The 17,494-nt window shown below is 44.4% G+C and overlaps 1 protein-coding gene across 6 annotated transcripts in view; it reads right to left on the reverse strand.

Moving 5' to 3' along the window:
- The window catches only part of TMEM245 (transmembrane protein 245), an 879,931-nt gene that overhangs the window by 141,204 nt on the left and 721,233 nt on the right, over positions 1 to 17,494 (reverse strand). For 3 of the 6 annotated variants that reach the window (XM_063922719.1, XM_063922720.1, XM_063922718.1), the window contains 2 exons: positions 13,377 to 13,477; positions 3,508 to 3,682 (listed from right to left, as the gene is read on the reverse strand). In XM_063922719.1, coding sequence (XP_063778789.1) covers positions 3,508 to 3,682; positions 13,377 to 13,477 — 276 coding nt within the window. Of the gene's footprint in view, positions 1 to 3,507; positions 3,683 to 13,376; positions 13,478 to 17,494 lie in introns of those variants that run through there. The other 3 variants (XM_063922723.1, XM_063922721.1, XM_063922724.1) reach the window with 2 other exon arrangements.

Below are 17,494 nucleotides of genomic sequence, written 5' to 3' on the forward strand. Positions count from 1 at the left end.
AAGGCAATACTTCCAAATGCCGTTTGGAATCCGCATCACCTGACCATTTTACTGGTAGAATTGGACAACGCACTTATACTTGATGCCAGTCGGCAAATATTCCGCTGTGCATCATGCATATATAGAAATGCATCTTTTAAATGCTCTATAGGCAATAATATACTATCCTTATCTAGGATATCAATATTTCCAGTCAGGGAATCCGACCATGCCAACCCAGCACTGCACCTCCAGGCTGAGGCGATTGCTGGTCGCAGTATAACACCAGTATGTGTGTGAATACATTTTTGGATACCCTCCTGCTTTCTATCAGCAGGATCCTTAAGGGCGGCCATCTCATGAGAGGGTAGAGCCCTTGTTCTTACAAGCGTGTGAGCGCCTTATCCCCCCTAGGGGGTGTTTCCCAACGCACCCTAACCTCTGGCGGGAAAGGGTATACAGCCAATACTTTTTAAGAAATTATCAATTGTTATCGGGGGGAAACCCACGCATCATCACACACCTCATTTTATTTCTCAGATTCAGGAAAACTACAGGTAGTTTTTCCCTCACCGAACATAATACCCCTTTTTGGTGGTACTCGTATTATCAGAAATGTATAAAACATTTTCCATTGTCTCAATCATGTAACGTGTGGCCCTACTGGAAATCACGGTTGTCTCTTCACCGTCGACACAGGAGTCAGTATCCGTGTCGGCGTCTGTATCTGCCATCTGAGGTAACGGGCGCTTTAGAGCCCCTGACGGCCTATGAGACGTCTGGACAGGCACAAGCTGAGTAGCCGGCTGTCTCATGTCAACCACTGTTTTTTTATACAGTGCTGACACTGTCACGTAATTTTCAACAGTACATCCACTCAGGTGTCGACCCCCTAGGTGGTGACATCACTGTTACAGACACTCTGCTCCGTCTCCACATCATTTTTCTCCTCATACATGTCGACACAAACGTACCGACACACAGCGCACACACAGGGAATGCTCTGATAGAGGACAGGACCCCACTAGCCCTTTGGGGAGACAGAGGGAGAGTATGCCAGCACACACCAGAGCGCTATATATATATATATATATATATACAGGGATAACCTTATATAAGTGTTTTTCCCCTTATAGCTGCTGTATGTTTTAATACTGCGCCTAATTAGTGCCCCCCTCTCTTTTTTTAACCCTTTCTGTAGTGTAGTGACTGCAGGGAAGAGCCAGGGAGCTTTCCTCCAACTGAGCTGTGAGGGAAAATGGCGCCAGTGTGCTGATGAGATAGGCTCCGCCCCCTTTTCGGCGGCCTTATCTCCCGTTTTTCTGTATATTCTGGCAGGGGTTAAATGCATCCATATAGCCCAGGAGCTATATGTGATGTATTTTTTGCCATGTAAGGTATTTTTATCATGTTTTATTGCATCTCAGGGCGCCCCCCCCAGCGCCCTGCACCCTCAGTGACCGGAGTATGAAGTGTGCTGAGAGCAATGGCGCACAGCTGCAGTGCTGTGCGCTACCTTATTGAAGACAGGAACGTCTTCTGCCGCCGATTTTTCCGGACCTCTTCGCTCTTCTGGCTCTGTAAGGGGGCCGGCGGCGCGGTTCCGGGACCCATCCAGGCTGGGCCTGTGATCGTCCCTCTGGAGCTAATGTCCAGTAGCCAAGAAGCCCAATCCACTCTGCACGCAGGTGAGTTCGCTTCTTCTCCCCTTAGTCCCTCGATGCAGTGAGCCTGTTGCCAGCAGGTCTCACTGAAAATAACAAACCTAAACTAAAACTTTCACTAAGAAGCTCAGGAGAGCCCCTAGTGTGCACCCTTCTCGTCGGGCACAGAAATCTAACTGAGGCTTGGAAGAGGGTCATAGGGGGAGGAGTCAGTGCACACCAGTTAGTCCTAAAGCTTTCTTTAGATGTGCCCAGTCTCCTGCGGAGCCGCTATTCCCCATGGTCCTTACGGAGTCCCCAGCATCCACTTAGGACGTTAGAGAAATATTGTTTATACGACCCAGACTGCAGTAAAACATAAGAGTTAAAATCAGACAAACTAACATGTATGTGAATCCTATTAGATTGAAAGATGTAAATAAAGAGTTAAAAAATGTGTCCGCGTGTATTACCTGTGTCTAATAATGATAGAATTGTTATACCTATTCCAATGTTCCCACATATCGATCACTTATATTATTTTAAATCAATTATATATCGACTGTCGCAATTAATATTGGTAGTTCACCCTTTTACCTTCTACTCAGCAAAAATATCTCCCGGAAACTCACTCCACTTGTATAGACTGTGAGTACAAGTAGGTATAAGTACATGGATTTACTCAAATGTGGGGGTTACTTTAATTTTCTACGTCACCGACTGTTACCACTCTAGATTCCTAATGTATATAGTCCCAAATAGGAATGGGTTGAGGTGGACTTTTACGTAACACAGATATCACCTACACTCTACCATAGATCACAGTGGATAATTCAACCATGCATATAGGTGGGAATTACTTAGTCCTGTTGCATATAGGGGAAAGTTGCTAAGGGGACAAGTCAGTCCCAGTGATGATGGTGTGGGATATAGCAATCCCAATTTTAGCTATCCGCCCACGTATGTTGCAGATTTTTCCTGGTCCTATTATAACAGACTAAAAATATATATAGAGGATACTGTTTCCCTCCGGGGTACGGCAGCCCCACTTATAATATAATACTAGTCTGTATAGACCAGGAATGTGTTCTGTTAGAGTGCACACTTCCCTATATCAGGACAACTTTAGGCTTAATATCTTTTATTAGTCTCATTAGGAGATGTCAGAAAATTCAAGGATATGACAGTCCGAAAATAAATATAAAATGACCCCCATGCATTCCGATCATTTAACGTATAATTGATTACCACTGTATAGTACAGCTATTGATGTAATGAGATGCTAGGTATTCATAGTGAGAATGTCCCAGTAATATCTTTTATCGTGTTGTGCCATATGTTTTCACTATAGCTATATATCTATCAGTTGTCTGTCCAGTAGTAGTAAACTTCTCAGCATTTACTCCTACACATACTCTCCCAGTGGTTACTGTTACAATAATCAGTTCATTCAGCTGCTGTCTAATTTAATATGTTGACAGTTCACTTACTGCAGCATTGATACATTTGTGTTATTTCCTATTGCAGCCACCTGGTTTCCTGGTCATGTTTCAATATAACCACATTTTATGGAGACCTTTATGATACATTCAGTACTTATGTGAACTCTGCATCACTCTGATGTACCTTTACATATTCTTTTAATTCTTCCACTTGCTAAAGATTCAAAGCGCAATTCAACCATTTCTTTCTCTTGCTTTGCAAAATGCATGTTCTCATGTTCTTTGTCTAATAGTCTTTAATTCATTGTGAGGAGGATATCATAATGTGGACAATTCAAGTAAGAGACCACCCCTCTCACCACACGAATGCATTTTTAAACTTAAATAGAGCATTACTAAGAACTGACTTTTTGCACAAGATTCATTTTTTATTACAAACTTACCCGGATATATCAGAGTAGATTGCTGTGTCTACACAGTAAGTTGGCAACAGATGACACAGAAGAAGTAACACAGCTTTGCAACTTGCACCTTGGGAAAACCATAGGTCCAGAACAGCAGGTATTGCAGCCCAATATGTCCCCAGAAATGGCACTGCTCCAAGAATTGCTGCAAGAGCTAAAAGGCACAGGTACAAACAGATTTATAAATGTGGCATCTTTCATTATACATTTACTACAGTACAATGGAATTGCTGTGAAAATTACGTATTAAACAGCAGAGTGTATACACCTTCAGTAAAGCATGCATTTTATGTCAAGCAGAAGAATACAATTCAGCATTTGAAGTGTTCTACTGTTTATTTTTTATTCATTTAGCTAAACAAGTGAGGTAAAGTAAATATTATGCTGGCTCGGTTACTATTACATACAAAAATATTTAGAGCTGTAGCACATAGTTTTTAATATACATTAATTTACTGTAGCCTTACATAGTCTTTAATCCAACCATATTCAGGAGTGGTTTAAAACAGAATACCTATAAACTTTCATATGTAGCATACCTGAATATACTTAATGGGCTTTAGAAAGGTAAAAATAGACAATGGTCACAAATAAACAACCTTATCATAGTTACTATCCACACCTAAACTAACTTGAGTTCACCACCCATAGGGACAGGAGTAAATGTACAGTATATACTACTCAAGCTCTGTGTAGGAGCTTGACAACACAATTGCAGTTTTCTTTTCCTATAAGGAATCATACACATTAAAGACTGCATCTATTTTTTTTTTTACAGTGATATGACTGTGATATGTGCTGGCTTGTGAGTTGAGCCAATATTGTTTTAGAAAGCCCTATAGTACTGAGAAAGCAGACAGTGACCTTAAAGTGAAGGAAAAGTACTATATTTTCCCCATTTGTTTCTATTATTTTGTTTTTATTATTTTCATTTTATTTCATCATGTAAATGTTATTACTATACAAGTGGATATTATAAAATTATTTATCTATCTATCTCTATATATATATATATACAGGCAAGGAATGGGAGCACTCACCAGTCTTCGTTTAAGCAGAGTTTTAATTTACAATTTCATACCAGACAGAGTAGTATCAACGTTTCGGTCCTCACTTGGACAAACGTCGATACTACTCTGTCTGGTATGAAATTGTAAATTAAAACTCTGCTTAAACGAAGACTGGTGAGTGCTCCCATTCCTTGCCTGTGTATTGTACTGGTGACTCCCAATAGGTCTCCAGTTTTGGACGGCACCCCAGCAGAAATCCTAAAACGTGAGTGTGGACCCAACGCTTGGTATCTATATATATATATATATATATATATATATATAATAAAACTGTAAGGGTGGGTACACACTAGGCAATGTGCTCTATGAGCGACATTGCCTAGTGTGTTCCCTTCCCTGTCAGGGCGGTCGTCGGCAGTGCTTACACACTGAGTGATACGCAAACGATATCGCTCAGTGACGTTACGCTGCGGCCGGGCATGCAGCTTTTCTATGACAGTCCAAATTGAGCTGCACGCAAGGCCGATCCGCAGAGCTGCACATTGTTAGTCGTTGGGCAGCGTATACACTAGTCGATATGGTAAACGACGTCGCTTAGGAAGGGCAATAGGTGATGTACTATATGTATGATCTTGATGTGACATCAGGCAGAGGAACATTAAAAATAAAACCAGACACTTGACATTCAGCATGTGCATGCTCCTCAAGTCCAAAATTACTATACAGATGGAGCCACGCTAGTCGTGGCTCCGTCTGTGACTAGGCGCAACTGCAATGGAGACACGCCTCATTCACTTGAATGGAGATCATCTCTGTCTGCGCGCCCGGACAGAAATGCTCAGAATGGGAGTGTCTCTGTGCACTACCGGCGTGACTAGGCGGACGGATCACCTAGCAACACCGGGAGTGCATGCTTGACTGGTTGCGCTCATCTGAGGCAGCTCCATTGCAGATAAACAGTGCTAGCAGTGGCAGGGAAGGGAAACGTCCCCCAGCTGCTGCTGTCAGAGAAACCAGAAGGTCCCTCTGCCTCCCTGAACCCTCCCCACAGTGTTGCTGTGCTGCCGATCATTGCTGACTGGTCAGCACGGCATGATTCCTCTTTCACCCCCCCACCCCACCCCACCTGTGTGTACCTGTGGCTTCGGGCTCAAAAAGGTAAAAAAGTGATGGTCGCAATGTTACCGTTGTTCCGATGGTCTCAATGTTCCCAACCGATGTTTTCGATGTTTAAAAAGAAACTTTAAAAAAATATATTTTATTTGTATTTTTAGAGGAAGCTAATTGAGGCAGAGATTTTAAACGGGATGTGGCACAGGTGAGACTGTGTTTATATCACATCTACCCCTTTTCCTTTTCAATTCAAGCGCCTACAATTTCCTGTAAGCGTCTAATTTGCCATGACGATCAACAAGTAGCAGGTATAAACGGTCCTAGGCTGCATGCTTGGATCTCAGGACCAGCTGCTTCTCCCACTGACAGCTTTACGTGGCTTGCTCATGCCCAAGCATCTTTTTATGTTAATATCTTGAAGCAAAAACTGCAAATACTGTTTACAAAGACATTTTGTGATCAATGACTACAATATAAAATATACATCACAATATTAGATGCCACTACTGTCTTTGCAAATTAGATCTGCTGAGCAATAACAGCAAAGCTGTGGGAAAATGCTAGCTATTATAATTATTAACCTTTTTTTGTATAGTGCAGACATATTCCGCAGTACTTTTACAGAGAATGTTGCATTATTTTCATCAATCCCTACCACAGTGGAGCTTACGGAAGTCAAATTTCTCTACCAAATTAGCATAAACAAGCACACAGTACACACCACAGATACATTTCTTAGTAGCTAAATCACCTACCAGTATGTAATTTACTGTGGTAGAAGTATGTCGCACCCACAGGAAATCCATGCAAATGAGAAGACACAAATTCCACACTGACTGAGCCCCTAAAATGGAACTCATGTCTCCATGATGTGAGGTAGCCATGCTAACTACTGTGTTGTGGGATCAGTATGCTTTGCCGGCCATCAGTATACCGACAATGGTATCCCGGCTGCCAGTATGATGGCATCGGGACAAGAGCAAAGAGTCCCCATGCGTGCTCGCTGCACTCGCCACAGGTTCTATTCCAACTCTATGGGTGTCGTGGACACCCACGAGTGGGAATAGCCTCTGTGCGCTGGGATTCCAGCATCGTTATACTGACCGCTGGGATCCTGACAGCTGGAAAATTAACTGCATCCCTGTGATCCCCATAGATTTCTGTGTGCACCTTTTTGCACTAACGCTTTATTCTGTGAATTTATTTTCATTGTAAAAAAGTAAGGGGTCTATTTACTAAGCCTTGGGTGGAGATGGTTGGTTGGTACTTTATCTCGTCCACTTTATCTCCAGCCAAGGCTTAGTAAATAGACCCCTAAATCTCTTCATGATCTGTTCACTTGTGTTTGGAGCCTTGCTCATGTCACCTACAGATCTGTTCCTATTGAACGACTTATGTTAATTTAAATATACCTTTACCAACTATCACAGTGATCGCAAAAACGCGCTATAGCGTGTATTTTACCCACTTCTGAAGTCCGGGGACTCACTTTTAAAAAATGGGGGGGTCTGTATCCTGGCTTTAAATAGAGGCGGTGGAGCCTTACAGCTCCTCTCCTGGTCACATGATGACGCAGCTCCCTGGAACAGCATGCGAGACTCCCAGGGACCCTGCGGAAGACGGTGCGTCTCTGCTGTGGATGCATTTATGGGGGATCCAATGGCTGGCAGGTATGTGTATGTGCTGCTTCGGGTAAGCCTGTACCCGACTGTGCTGCAGGGAGAAGAGGCACTGGTGACTGTATGTGCTGTGGGGAGGAGCACTAGTAACTGTGGTAAATGTGGGGGGAGGGGGGGGGGGGATTGCGCTGGAGACAATAAGTGCTGCGGGGAGAAGGTGCACTGGTGGCTGTATATGCCTTGGGCAGAGGGGGGGTTTATGTGCAGGAGGGAGGGAAGGGGGATTGTGCTGGAGACAATATGTGCTGCAGGGGGAAGGGGCGCTGATGACTGTATGTGCTGTTTCAGCAGGGGAAGTCAGGGGTGAGAGCTGGTGGCTATGTATGTGCTGCAGGGAAGGGGGAGCATCCGTGCCAGTGACTGTGTATGTGTTGTGTGGGGGGAGACGTGAGAGCTGGTTGCTTTGTATATGCTGGGGTGTGGGTTTTTAGATGTGAGCGGGCTCCTACAATCTGTCACACTGGGCTCAGATGGACTGACCTGTCATTGGCCATTGCTGCAGCATCAGAGCAGGAGCAGGACCAGAGCTGCTGCACTACGTGTCAGTCATCACTCCTCCACTCAGCATCCCACTGACACTTGTGATGACTGTGGGCACCCCCTTCCAGTGCAATCACTGTGGACACCACACTCCCCCACCAACACCCGCGATCACTGTGTCTGGGGACGACGACTGGGGGTCTGAGGTGGTGGCTGCAATGTGTCTAAGTGCTCTCTACCTGGTGCACTGTATATAATGCGCTCTACCTGGTGCAATGTGTATAGCGCGCTCTCCCTGGTGCAATGTGTATAACGGACTCTACCTGGCACAAACTGTACAACGTGCAATATGTATATATGTATAACGTGCTCTACCTGGCGCAGTGTGTATATGAGGTTCTACCTGGTGCAATGTGTATAAGCGGCATTACTGTGTGGTGTAATGTGAATTGGCACTATTATGTGGCCATGCACCTTCCCTACACCCCTACATTTTTGATGTGCGACGAAGTGTTTTTGGGCATGGGAGTGGGAGCATCTATTCACTTTCTGCCACAAAGGCACCAAAATGTCTAGTTACAGCTCTGGTGCAGAATATCCTGTATGCTACACAGCCCAGCTGCATTGTCACTCCCCCACCCCCCACCCATTATTTTTGTACTCTCCAAATCAAGTCTGTATTTTTATATTTGAATCATTAATCAGATTAAAAAGAACCTTAATTCCAATGGGATCCAGAAAAGGATAGGTGGGACCCCAATTTTTAAAAGTGACGGGTCCCTGGGACCCACTTTTTTTTCGGCTCGGCGCTATCACTGTCGTGTTCTACAGTATGTATTTCGGGTTGACACTGCACTTTCGGAAACGGCTGTACAAATAGAATAATCATTTTAAGTTTCTGAGCAGAGTTGAAGAACCCAGAATTACACACCCTTTACCACACTAGGAGAGCAATGCAAACATCATTACAAGCAGATTAAATGCTTCATATTTATAAAGGAACATATTCAGACATGTTGCAGTGATATTGTTATTATAATAGGTAATCTACACTGTCAATTTGTATATCATAAGCTATATTGTATTCTAGGACGATACTTTATTGCAACTTTAAAATAGTTTGTAAACTCCTATCTCACTGTTTGTTTTAGTTGAGTTTTATGGTATGCTCTGTAACTGGGGGTGGGGTGTTAGGGCTTGCTTGCAATTACCAGACACACATGGATACTTACCATTCATAAGGAAAGATGCTAGGCTGAACAGGGTTGTTTTAAAAGGGTTAAGAAAATATTACAATATAGACTTATCCAGGACTTGCCAGGACGAAAACAGACGGAAAACATCCCACCAACGTTGCAAAAAAAACAACAACCACCCTTCCTTTCATTTACAATCAAAATCATGTGTGCATTTCAGCGTATGTATATAGCTTTCCAACTATAATCCTCATGACCTCTAAAAACAGAATGCAACCAATTTTGTCTAAAACCAGTTACATTTTGATTTGCATGTGATTGCACGTACCGGTTTATCATTTTGCTCTACAATGCTCAGTTAACATACAGCGGAACAACACGAGTAAATATGCACCTGAACATTTAACTCTAACAAGTGAAACCTTACACTCTAATAGGCCCTACACACTTGGCAATGTTACTGAAAGATATTAATGAACGAGATGCCATTCATATCTTTCAGTGTGGAGGCACCAGCGATGAACGAGGCACAGCCCCGCGCTCGTTCATCGCTGGTGCCCCGTCGGCTGTGCATGCAGGCCAATATGGACGATCTCATCCATATTTGCCTGCACTTGTATGGAGCCGTGTGACGGGCGGAGTGAAGAAACTTAACTCCCCCCCGTCACTGCCCCCCCGCCGCCAGGTCGCTCGTCTGCCGTATCGGTGGTCGGGCAGCTCGGCGGCGTATCACTGTGTCTGTAGGGCCCTTCAGCCTAGATAACTCTGGTTTAATCTCAAACGAACTACGTACCACAAATTGATTTTCTGCATTGCTCTTCATGTTCTATTCATAAAGACCATTGCATCATTCAGTCTCCCACAGCAACTCACCCCTCTGTACATGTTGCCCCCTCAATTATAAACTCCCCTCTTATTAACACTCATGAGCTTTTTACTTCCCTATACTCATTGACAATAACTTCTACAACCTCTCACCATAAAAAAAACTTTCACAAACCTCTGACACCCACATTTATCTCTCTCTTCTGCTTCTGATAGCTGGTGACATTTCACCAAATCCAGGACCCAGCCACTTGCATCGCTCACATTCACAGCAACATAGAAATCCAGCTAACCTCATCAACATCACATGTCTTCCATCACCCTCCAGATCACTAAAATGTGCCTTATGGAATGCACGCTCTGTTTGTAACAAATTAACATCCATCCATGACCTCTTCATATCTAACAACTTCAATCTGCTGGCAATAACAGAAACCTGGCTCACACAATCAGACACAGCCTTCCCTACAGCACTGGCACATGGTGGTCTCCACTTTGCACACACTTCCAGGCCTGGTAACTATAAAGGAGGAGGAGCTGGACTTTTAATTTCCCAATCTTTCGCATACACTGTTCTACCACATGTTCCATCACTCACATTTACATCATTTGAAGTACATTTCATTAGGGTTTACTCTCCTTTCTCTCTGCGTGTTGCAGCTATCTACCGCCCACATGGGCATCCCAAACAATTTCTGGAAGATTTTTCTGCCTGGCTCCTTCACTTTCTATCCTCTGACATCTCCACCATTATCATGGGTGATTTCAATATTGCTATTAATTGTCCAAAATCTGCTGCTCACGCCACCAAACTACTCTCTCTAACCTCCTCTCTTGGCCTCTCCCAATGAACTGACTCCTCTACTCATCAGAACGGCCACTGCCTTGATCTAGTATTCACCAGACTATGCTCCGTCTCTGAACTCACAAATACTCATTTCCCCCTCTCAGATCACAACCTTATAACATGCATGCTCTCCTCCGTTAATTCAAACTCTGTGTTGCTGAACTCCTCCAATCCTCCTCAAACCAGCAGAAATATTAACACAATTACTCTTCAAGAACTTTCCACTTCACTCCAACAACTGCTTTCACCTATTTCTGCATTCACTTCTCCTGAGATGGCTGTATCACACCTGAACGAGACTCTAGAACTAGCCCTTGATGAAGTGGCTCCAGCTACCCATCACACTCCACGTATGCCTAGATGTCAACCATGGAACTCCAAATTAACAAGACAACTACAAAAACGCACACGTAAACATGAACGTCGGTGGCGTAAATCTCGTATTTCAAGTGACTTTCTTACATATAAGACTGCCTACCACTCTTCTAGAAATGCCCTGGACACTTCCAAACAAACATATCTCCAAACTCTTATCTCTGCTCAAACCTCTAACCCCAAATGACTCTTTAATACATTGAAATCACTTCTGAATCCTCCCTCACCTACCCCACCAGCCACTATCAAGGCACATGATCTTGCATCCTACTTCAAGGAGAAGATTGATAAGATCCGAGATGAAATGGTATGCTCTTCGGCAGCCAGTGACCTGCTCCGTTTTTTACCTGAACCCTCTGGCACTCTCTCTTCATTTGATCCCACAAATGAAGATGAAGTATCATCACTCTTCTCATCCTGCTTCTCTACTACCTCTCCTCTTGATCCTTTACTCTCACAAAAAAATAAACTTTATCTCTGGTGCACATCCCTACCTTAACTAACATCTGTAATCTCTCTCTCTCTCTCTACTGGTATTTTTCCTTCACTCTTCAAGCATGTAGTGATTACTCCCATTTTGAAAAAAAAAAAAAAAATTCTGACCCTAACACTCTATCAAACTACTGCGCTATCTCTCAGCTACGTGGTCTCTCTAAGCTACTTGAGAGACTTGCCTACACTCGACTCACACACTTTCTTAACTCTCACAATTTATTGGAACCACTTCAGTCAGGCTTCCGTTCCCAACGCTCCACAGAGACACCACTGATTAAAGTGGTTAATGATTTGGTCACTTCAAAGTATAAAGGCAATTTCTCACTACTTATTCTTCTAGATATATCTGCTGCATTTGACACTGTTGACCACTCTCTTCTCATACAAACACTACAATCCCTAGGTATTTCTTGGTTCCTATACTACCTATCAAATCGCTCCTTCAGTGTTCGTTTCTCTGAATCTACCTCCTCTTCGCTACCTCTTTCAGTTGGAGTACCGTTAGGCTCAGTCTTGGGTCCTCTGCTTTTCTCTATCTATACCTCATGTCTTGGTAACTAATAAGCTTTTTTGGATTTCAGTATCATCTGTACGCAGATGATACTCAGATCTACTTATTCTCCCCTGACTTGTCCCTATCTGTACTGGGCCGTGTCACTGAATGCCTTTCTGCCATTTCATCTTGGATGACATCTCGCCACCTCAAACTTAATATTTCAAAGACTGAGTTAATTATATTTCCACCGGCCAATAGAAGGTACCAACCTGATATCTCTATCACTGTTGAAAACTCAACTATCTACCCTACCCCACAAGCTCGCTGCCTAGGTGTCATCCTTGACTCTGATCTGTCCTTTGTTCCCCACATTCAATCTTTCTCAAGATCATGTTACATGTATCTAAAAAACATATCCAAAATACGACCATACCTTACACAAGACACTGCTAAAACTCTAATCCATGCTCTCATTATCTCTCGCACTGATTATTGCAATAGTCTCCTAACTGGTCTACCCAAAACGAGACTCTCACCCCTACAATCCATTATGAATGCATCGGCGGGGCTAATCTTCCTCGCTAGACGTTCATTGTCTGTAGATCCACTCTGTCAGTCCCTCCATTGGTTACCTGTACTCTACAGTATTCAATATAAAATACTTTTGCTCACACACAAGGCCATTAACCAAACTACATCAACGTACATCACTTCGCTTATCTCAAAATATGTCCCAATCCGACCTCTTTGCTCTTCACAAGACCTGCGTTTCTCATCCACACTCATTACTCATTCCCACTCACGATTGCAGGACTTTCATCGGGCTGCACCCACTCTGTGGAATGCCCTACCACGCACAATAACTCTTTCCTCTAGTCTCCAAACCTTCCCTGAAAAATCACCTCTTTAGGCAAGCATATCAAATTCCAGAACCACCCACATAACTTTCATAAGCCTTTCTATCAAATTGTATCCACTCTGCACAGTCCACACACATCCTCACATGTCTTCTCATTCTTCACTTTCCCTTCCTCTCGACCCCGGTTCACCATTACTGTATGACCATATCATGCAGCACACCAAGAACCTTTGCAATCTGGCGGACAACTATGCAATAGATAGCACCTATCCTTGTGTATCCATGCCTATTTCCCTATAGAGTGTAAGCTTGCGAGCAGGGCCTTTCTACCTCTATGACTCCTTGTTATTACCCAGTTTTGTTATATCATTGTTATTTCCAATTGTAAAGCGCAACTGAATTTGCTGCGCTATATAAGAAACTGTTAATTAATAAATAAATAAATAAATAAATAAATAATGGACAAGTCTTACCAGATGGTATAAACACAATGTTTATCCCGAAGACTGTATGAGTAAGCCATGTATATAATCCATAGAAGCAAGCCATTTTTAGGGAAGCATCAAATACACCCCTAAAAATCAAGAACAGAATATTTAGATCACTCCAAACCATTCCAATCACAAAAAAAGGAGCACAGTTTATGGATTTAAAAAAATACATATACAGTATAGTGTTCATTCTAGATGCAGGATGTTGATCAGTGGAGAGGACATATTTAAAATATGGAGGACAACATGACAGAAGTGATGCATCACTACAGCTACTGTAGCATAGAAATACATCACATCCAAATTATTGCTCTTCTAAATATAAATATGCTTTCCCCACTGATCAGCACCCTGCACCTAGAATGAACACTACATATATTATTATTTCCCAAAATGCACATTTGCCAGTTCTAACCAAGTAATGGAAAAAAAAGCCATCAATTATTCTTTTTAACACAGGCATGGAGAAAATAATAAGATTTTACTCACCGGTAAATCTATTTCTCGTAGTCCGTAGTGGATGCTGGGAACTCCGTAAGGACCATGGGGAATAGCGGCTCCGCAGGAGACTGGGCACATCTAAAGAAAGCTTTAGGACTACCTGGTGTGCACTGGCTCCTCCCACTATGACCCTCCTCCAGACCTCAGTTAGGATACTGTGCCCGGAAGAGCTGACACAATAAGGAAGGATTTTGAATCCCGGGTAAGACTCATACCAGCCACACCAATCACACCGTATAACTCGTGATACTATACCCAGTTAACAGTATGAAACATAACTGAGCCTCTCAACAGATGGCTCATAACAATAACCCTTTAGTTAGGCAATAACTATATACAAGTATTGCAGACAATCCGCACTTGGGATGGGCGCCCAGCATCCACTACGGACTACGAGAAATAGATTTACCGGTGAGCAAAATCTTATTTTCTCTGACGTCCTAGTGGATGCTGGGAACTCCGTAAGGACCATGGGGATTATACCAAAGCTCCCAAACGGGCGGGAGAGTGCGGATGACTCTGCAGCACCGAATGAGAGAACTCAAGGTCCTCCTCAGCCAGGGTATCAAATTTGTAGAATTTAGCAAACGTGTTTGCCCCTGACCAAGTAGCAGCTCGGCAAAGTTGTAAAACCGAGATCCCTCGGGCAGCCGCCCAAGACGAGCCCACTTTCCCCGTGGAATGAGCTTTACTGATATAGGATGCGGCAGTCCAGCCCCAAAATGCGCCAGCTGAATTGTGCTACAAATACAGCGAGCAATAGTCTGCTTAGAAGCAGGAGCACCCAGTTTGTTGGGTGCATACAGGATAAATAGCGAGTCAGTGTTCCTGACTCCAGCCGTCCTGGAAAGATAAATTTTCAAGGCCCTGACTACGTCCAGTAACTTGGAATCCTCCAAGTCCCTAGTAGCCGCAGGCACTACAATAGGTTGGTTCAAGTGAAAGGCTGATACCACCTTAGGGAGAAACTGGGGACGAGTCCTCAATTCTGCCCTATCCATATGGAAAATCAGATAAGGGCTTTTACATGACAAAGCCGCCAATTCTGATACACGCTTGGCCGAAGCCAAGGCCAATAACATGACCACTTTCCATGTGAGATATTTCAGATCCGCGGTTTTAAGTGGCTCAAGACAATGTGATTTTAGGAAAACTCAACACCACGTTGAGATCCCAAGGTGCCACTGGAGGCACAAAAGGATATGCAGCACTCCCTTTACAATGTCTGAACTTCAGGTAGTGAAGTCAGTTCTTTCTGGAAGAAAATCGACAGAACCGAAATCTGGACCCTAATGGAACCCAATTTTAGGCCCATAGTTACTCCTGACTGTAGGAAGTGCAGAAATCGACCCAGCTGAAATTCCTCTGTTAGGGCCTTCCTGGCCTTACATCACGCTTTTTATTTTCGCCAATGCGGTGATAATGGTTTGCGGTCACATCTTTCCTAGCCTTAATCTCCGGAATGCCTTTTTCCTTTAGGATCCGGTGTTCAACCGCCATGCCGTCAAGCGCAGCTGCGGTAAGTCTTGGAACAGACAGGGCCCCTGCTGCAGCAGGTCCTGTCTGAGCGGCAGAGGCCATGGTCCTCTGAGATCATTTCTTAAAGTTCTGGGTACCAAGCTCTTCTTGGCCAATCCGGAACCACGAGTATAGTTCTTACTCCTCTCCTTCTTATTATTCTCAGTACCTTGGGTATGAGAGGCAGAGGAGGGAACACATACACCGACTGGTACACCCACGGTGTTACCAGAGCGTCCACAGCTATCGCCTGAGGGTCCCTTGACCTGGCGCAATATCTTTTTAGCTTTTTGTTGAGGCGGGACGCCATCATGTCCACCTGTGGCCTTTCCCAATGGTGTACAATCACTTGGAAGACTTCTGGATGAAGTCCCCACTCTCCCGGGTGGAGGTCGTGTCTGCTGAGAAAATCTGCTTCCCAGTTATCCACTCCGGGAATGAACACTGCTGACAGTGTTAACACATTATTTTCCGCCCATCGGAGAATCCTTGTGGCTTCTGCCATCGCCATCCTGCTTCTTGTGCCGCCCTGTCGATTTACATGGGCGACTGCCGTGATGTTGTCTGACTGAATCAGTACCGGCTGGTTTTGAAGCAGGAGTCTTGCTTGACTTAGGGCATTGTAAATGGCCCTTAGTTCCAGAATATTTATGTGTAGGGAAATCTCCTGGTTTGACCAAAGTCCCTGGAAGTTTCTTCCCTTTGTGACTGCCCCCCAGCCTCGAAGGCTGGCATCCGTGGTCACCAGGACCCAGTCCTGTATGCCGAATCTGCGGCCCTCTAGAAGATGGGCACTCTGCAGCCACCACAGCAGAGACACCCTGGTCCTTGGAGACAGGGTTATCAGCCGATGCATCTGAAGATGCGATCCGGACCACTTGTCCAACAGGTCCCACTGAAAAGTTCTTGCATGGAACCTGCCGAATGGGATTGCTTCGTAGGAAGCTACCATTTTTCCCAGGACTCGCGTGCAGTGATGCACCGACCCCTGTTTTGGTTTTAGGAGGCCTCTGACTAGAGATGACAGCTCCTCAGCTTTCTCCTCCGGGAGAAACACTTTTTTCTGGTCTGTGTCCAGAACCATCCCCAGGAACAGTAGACGTGTAGTAGGAACCAGCTGTGCTGTTGTAGCACTACCCGAGATAGTGCTACCCCTACCAATAACTGCTCCTTGGACCTCGCCTTTATCAGGAGATCGTCCAATTACGGGATAATTAAAAACTCCCTTTTTTTCAAGGAGTATCATCATTTCAGCCATTACCTTGGTAAATACTCTCGGTGCCGTGGACAGACCGAACGGCAACGTCTGGAATTGGTAATGACAACCTGTACCACAAAACTGAGGTACTCCTGGTGTGGATGGTAAACGGGGACATGCAGGTAAGCATCCTTGATGTCCAGAGATACCATGTAATCTCCCTCGTCCAGGCTTGCAATAACCGCCCTGAGCGATTTTATTTTAAACTTGAACCTTCGTATATAAGTGTTCAAGGATTTCAATTTTAGAATGGGTTTCACCGAACCGTCTGGTTTCGGTACCACAACATTGTGGAATAGTAACCCCGGCCTTGCTGAAGGAGGGGTACCCTGATTTTCACCTGCTGGAAGTACAGCTTGCTGATTTGAGGTAATGGCGAGAGGGAGTCGCCTCGAACTCCAGCTTGTATCCCTGTGATACTACATGCAGAACCCAGGGATCCACCTGTGGACGAGCCCACTGGACGCTGAAGTTCTCGAGACGCGCCCCCACCGCACCTGGCTACACCTGTGGAGCCCCCGCGTCATGCGGTGGACTCAGAGGAAGCAGGGGAAGAATTTTGATCCTGGGAACTGGCTGACTGGTGCAGCTTTTTCCCTCTTCCCTTGTCTCTGTGCAGAAAGGAAGCGCCTTTGACCCGCTTGCTTTTCTGAAGCCGAAAGGACTGTACCTGATAATACAGTGATTTCCTAGGCTGTGAGGAAACCTCTCTAATAACCTCCTGGCAGAATGGACATTGCATTAATTCTGGATGCCAGCCGGCAAAATATCCCTCTGTGCATCCCTCATATATAAGACGACGTCTTTAATATGCTCTTATGTT

The sequence above is a fragment of the Pseudophryne corroboree genome, chromosome 5 (genome assembly GCF_028390025.1).
Source record: "Pseudophryne corroboree isolate aPseCor3 chromosome 5, aPseCor3.hap2, whole genome shotgun sequence".
Classification (NCBI taxonomy): Eukaryota; Metazoa; Chordata; class Amphibia; order Anura; family Myobatrachidae; genus Pseudophryne; species Pseudophryne corroboree.